The following is a 5,313-nucleotide window of genomic DNA, read 5'->3' as shown; positions in this document are numbered from 1 at the left end:
CCCCGGCTAAGGCCGACCCTGAAAACTAGCACAAAAGGATTTTATTTTTAGAAAATTAACATATTTGTTATTTACCAATACATCTTTTATATTTAAAAGAAAAAAACCTTTCAACGTGAGGGAGTTTTTATGCGTAATAAACAAAGGTTTAGCATTCAGTAAAGTTATCATAATAATTTACATCTCAAGACGCTCTGTTAGGTCGGGAGTAGGGACATAAATTATTAGAGTTAAAAAAAAAAAAAAAAAAAAANTAAAAAAAAAAAAAAAAAAAAAACAGCACGGCAGCACATGCAATTTTAGAAAATAAAATAGTCCGTAATTGAGAAGAATGGGGTCTCTTTCACTTACTGATTTCCTCCCATTTTCGCAAGAACAAATTTTTTTGTTTAAAAGTACTCCCCAATTTCCCCCTCTTCTCTCTCTCAAGTTTCAACTGTCTCTCCGTGTTCAACTCCCAGAAAACACAACGAGAAAAAATTTAGAGAGAGAAAGTCACACGTATAGACGCATAGAACACCAATATTGACAGAGAAAGGGCACAAACACAGAATCCACCAGTAAAGTTTCGATCTTTACAAACCCATTGCCAATTTGATTTTTCCGCAGACTTTCGATTTTTCCGCCTCTGTATTCGCTTATTTATTTGTTTATTCTTCTTCCTGGGATTGAGATCTTATTTTTAGTTCGGTTGGGATTTTTTTGATTCTCGGCCGGAAGTGGGCGGACGATTTAGAATTGTTTCGAGTTCGGGTTGTCGGAATCGAGTTTAGTTGTTTCCTGGGGGAAGAAAAGGGTTTAAGATTAGTGATGTTGACCTTTACAGTAGGTTTGTGATGTAATATGGATGTTGTGGTAGAATTGGTGAAGATATACGCAGATATGTCGCTTTACATTGGTCGCGAGGCTTCTAAGGTTAGTCTCTTTTCGCTATTTTTTACTTCAAGAAACTTCTTAATCTCAAATTCTGGATTTTATTTTCTCTGGGTTAGATTTTACCCCCCTAAAAAAAGAACTTTTCATTGATTCTGGTTTTTTTTGCTTGTTGGGCGAGAGAAGCTTTGGAAGAGAGTTTGTGCAGAAACTGCAACAGAGATCAACCTTCTTGTCGAGAATTGGAAGTATATACTTGGTGGTTTAATTTGTCAGGTTTGTACATTCTTCATCACTTTTGAACTATGTTTTTTTCAAATTTACTGTGTACTCTACCTAGCCTTTTGGATTGGGAGGCCTGTGATTGGGCTAATATGAACTATTGTACTTCACAAGTTAATACTTTGGTTAAGTTATGTGAAAGCTAGTTTCCATTGATGCATACATCATTGACTTTATCAGGGTAAATCTACTCTGAAGTTCCATTCTTTTCTTCTTTTTTTTTTTTAATATTTTTATTTTTCTTTTATTTTTAATCTCATTAATTCAGCCTTGTAATACATATGTTATATGCAAATGATTTGGTGGGGGCACTAAATTTTTTCTGGTAGCCTTCTTGCATTCTGGTTGAGTCAACACTTTATCCTCTATCCCAAGGAATGTTTGCATGGACAATCTGCTTATAGGCTCAAGTGTTGTGCTGTAACATTAAACCTAGAAGAGCATTAAGCATAATCTCTACCTATCTAACCATAGTTTGCTGTTTCTAATTGGCAATTTTGTGGAGTAATTATTGCAGTGGTTAATGTGATGGTTGTTGAATTTCAATTTATGTTAATAATTGTTTCTTTGATGGCTTATTTGTCTGTGATTTTTGTCCTGTTTTACTCCGATTTAGAGTCATGTGATATTGTGATGTAAAATCTGTGTTTGTTGTTCTTTCTTCAGTACATTCATGGACTTGCTGCTCGAGGGGTTCATTACATTCATCGGCCAGGACCAACACTTCAGGATGCCGGGTTTTTCCTTCTTCCGGTTAGTTTTGCTTATTTTGTGTTTCTCATTAGTCATTACCCTCTATCTAGTGAAAATGTGAAAGTTGTATGCTTATGTCATGTTTGTTTCTGATGAAAAACTCCAGGAACTTGGCCAGGACAGAGCTTACGTCAGTGAGACAGTTTTCACCTTCATCTTTCTGTCTTTTGTCTTGGTAAGATTTTTTACTTTTTACCTATTTCTGTCATGTTATTAGCTATTGGACTTTCTCTTTACTATTTTGCTTTTCTTAAATTGTTGTCCTTCTAAATCAGTTGCCAGTACACTATTTTTTTGCACCATGTACTCTGTTTTAGTATTTTCTCTTGTAACATGTTGTTTCTGTCAATGGTGCAGTGGACTTTCCATCCTTTCATTTTCAAGAACAAAAAGATCTACACTGTTCTAATATGGTGCAGGGTTCTGGCTTTCTTAGTCGTAAGTCCCCTAAATCTCTAAGTATTCTTATACTCATATATCCATTAAAAGAAGGGTAAAAAGTGAATTCTTGGGGCAAAAGTGAATTCTTTGCTTTTGAAATGCCGTTTGATGTGGAAACTTATCAGTCACCATTGAAGCATTCCCTAAAATGATACCTTATTTTTTTTCTAATTGTAAACTACTTAATTGTTTGGCACAGGCTTGTCAATTCCTTCGGATCATTACTTTCTACTCTACACAACTTCCAGGTCCAAATTATCACTGTCGTGAGGTAAGATACTTACTTGACTTTGTTTTTCATGCAAAGATAAATTATTGAGCATACTTTTTACACCAGAGAATTTGTTTGCAATATGTAGGGATCAAAGCTTGCCAGGCTGCCTCGTCCTGATAATCTCTTGGAGGTTTTATTAATAGGTAGTGATTATGTCTGATTTATTTTAAAATTTCAATTTGACATTCTTCAAAGTTGGTAGACTTATCGGTGTTTTTTAATGGAATTGCAGTTCCTCAGGGAGTGCTTTATGGCTGTGGAGATCTAATATTTTCATCTCATATGATATTCTCTCTTGTCTTTGTGCGGACGTATTATAAATATGGCTCACAAAGGTGAATTTCTCATGCTGTTTGAATGTGATTATTTTCTGTTTTAGCTACTTTATTCAATAGGGTATAGGCAACACAAAACTCCTGAAAATTTGATGGACCCCACCCCCCACCCGTGAAAACAAAAAAGAAACAAACCTGTCATTGCGAGCGAATAGTAGTCTCTTTACAATTCCTAGTTGTACATTTGAATTGATTGTTTTGTCAAATCTGCAGGTTCATAAAACAATGTGCCTGGTTAGCTGTTATCATTCAAAGCTTCTTGATTGTTGCCTCTCGCAAACATTACACTGTAGATGTTGTTGTGGCATGGTGAGACATTATTAAATCTGTGGTTTCGTTTTTTGTATGATCTGGTGTATAAAACTCTGTACTTATCCGAATTGCATGAACAATGGTTTTTTGTAGGTACACGGTGAATTTGGTAGTGTTCTTTGTTGACAAAAAACTTCCAGAATTGCCTGACCGATCTGTAGCAGCATTCTTGCTTCCGATGTCCAAGGACAGCATGAGTAAAGACGAGAACCAGAAACTGTTGAATGGGAATTCCGGGGAAATTACAGAGAAGGTATCGAGATCGTATCCCGATCCCCCCTTTCATCGTTGTATCTGATATTTGTTTCTCTATGCTATAACTTGTTATGACTTTGCCTCTCAAGTCTCAACATTCTTCTTCTTCTTCTTCAGAGGCTAAGAACACAAATCAATGGCAAGATTGAGAACGGAAACACAGTCCATGTCGAAGCAGTGAAGAACGGTGCATAAATGGATATATAAGAACTCTGTCGACGAAGTGGTACTCCTATGCCAACTTACGACTCCCGATTGTGAACAGATTCTATTTATTCGACGAACCCTTTGGTCTGTAGGTTAGGATAGGAGTCAAGAGGGTTATGCCTTGTGATGTCCCATGGTTGAATCAAATCCATTCAAATGTAAACAACATTGTGTATCATGGTATTACGGTTTCTTTAATTAGTGCAATTATTTTGTTCTTTGTGTTCATCAGTTTTTTTCCAATCCCCTCAAATCTGATCTGGAAAGACACCCATGTTAGTTGGTGTATTGTCTTCTGTTATTAGTTTTATAGCTCTGAATCTTTCCCAAACATTTGCATTTAAAATGTTTAAGACACTACCTAACAGCACATGCCTCTTTCTTGAATATGGGGGCAGAATTACATAATTAATGAAAGTCCCAACTCCCACATAACTGTTATGTCTGTTATTCAATTCACAAGATTTTGAATTTTTTAAGTGTCGTACAACATCATTAAAATTTTCAAAATGAATATAGGGGAATCTTTGAATATAATGGAATCACCTCTGATTAATTTTTTAAACTTTGGATCTCCTAGTGACCCCCGTGTCTTCATATCCTCATCTTGTTGCTAGGACAAGACTTTCATGGTGACCTTTAAATCATTGAACTAAATCCAGCTCCTCATCTTGTTGCTAGGACAAGACTTTCATGGTGACCTTTAAATCATTGAACTAAATCCAGCAGATAAAGCGGAGAATATTGGTCTTTTAACGGGATATTTGTCTTTTGGGTTAAAAGGTTAAAGATTCGTTGATAAAATAATGGAGTACAGCCAAATGAAAGTTTATATATTGGTAATGTGAGAGTGGGGCAGATATTGAGCCCCACAGACAGTTTTGTGTTGATGATGATAAGGTAAGATGATAGTCATATTAAAATATTGATTGATGAATGAGTTTGAAGAAATTAATGAGCAAAGGTCATATCAGCATGATTTGTTCTTTTATTCTCTTCCCTGTCGTGTTCAACTTTCTTAGTTTGTCTGCAAAAAATGGTGTGTTTACAGCTATTGTTAGTTGGTTGCCTATTTAATTTGCATGAGCAGTCACTCTGTATTCTCTCATATCACTTTCTCTGTGCATTTTTGTTGATTCTGTTCCTCGTGACAGCAAACTTGGCCCCATTCATTTAACATAAATCTGCTAATGTATAGTTGTCTCTAATCTGGACAAGCATTCTTCTTCTTGGTTCCTTTTTTTTTTTTTTTTAAAGCCAGAAAGAGAAAGCCATGAACATTATTCTCCTTTCTTCTTTTTCTTCTTCTGTTTGGATTAGTGGGGATTGTTAATAAGGAATTAAGGATGACAATGAATCGAGTGTATGATGAGGTTTTAATGTCATTCATCGTTCAAATGTCATTATCTATCACCATTTTTTTTTAATTCATTGAGTAAAAACAAAAATTATTATTCATCATTTATCACAAATGTGATTGGTAGATGGTTCGCTATTTTAGATTAGGGATACTACAAGTTTTGATGAAATTTAGTTAATTGAATGAACCAATATAATTCTGTTAATCCGTTTTTAACTTAA

The 5,313-nt window shown here is 35.1% G+C and overlaps 1 protein-coding gene across 1 annotated transcript; it reads left to right on the top strand.

The window, feature by feature from the left end:
• The first annotated feature begins 384 nt into the window (after positions 1–384).
• LOC116007492 (phosphatidylinositol:ceramide inositolphosphotransferase 1-like) lies at positions 385–3,960 on the top strand. Its single transcript, XM_031248191.1, has 11 exons — positions 385–915; positions 1,060–1,149; positions 1,822–1,908; positions 2,015–2,083; positions 2,266–2,346; positions 2,549–2,620; positions 2,709–2,766; positions 2,856–2,958; positions 3,172–3,267; positions 3,364–3,523; positions 3,643–3,960. The coding sequence occupies exons 1-11, from the start codon at positions 844–846 to the stop codon at positions 3,718–3,720; spliced, it is 966 nt and encodes a 321-aa protein (XP_031104051.1). The 5' UTR covers positions 385–843; the 3' UTR covers positions 3,721–3,960.
• Positions 3,961–5,313: the final 1,353 nt, after the last annotated feature.

This window comes from Ipomoea triloba, chromosome 15 (assembly GCF_003576645.1).
Source record: "Ipomoea triloba cultivar NCNSP0323 chromosome 15, ASM357664v1".
Classification (NCBI taxonomy): domain Eukaryota; kingdom Viridiplantae; phylum Streptophyta; class Magnoliopsida; order Solanales; family Convolvulaceae; genus Ipomoea; species Ipomoea triloba.
The sequence above is the reverse complement of the archived record's forward strand: the minus strand, read 5'-3'. Positions and strand labels throughout refer to the sequence as shown.

Coding starts and splice junctions, on each gene's coding strand:
- LOC116007492 (XM_031248191.1), top strand. CDS start 844: ATGGATGTTGTGGTAGAATTGGTGAAGATATACGCAGATATGTCGCTT. Junction 1,909..2,014: donor CCGGGTTTTTCCTTCTTCCG/GTTAGTTTTGCT, acceptor GAAAAACTCCAG/GAACTTGGCCAGGACAGAGC. Junction 2,084..2,265: donor TCTTTCTGTCTTTTGTCTTG/GTAAGATTTTTT, acceptor TCAATGGTGCAG/TGGACTTTCCATCCTTTCAT.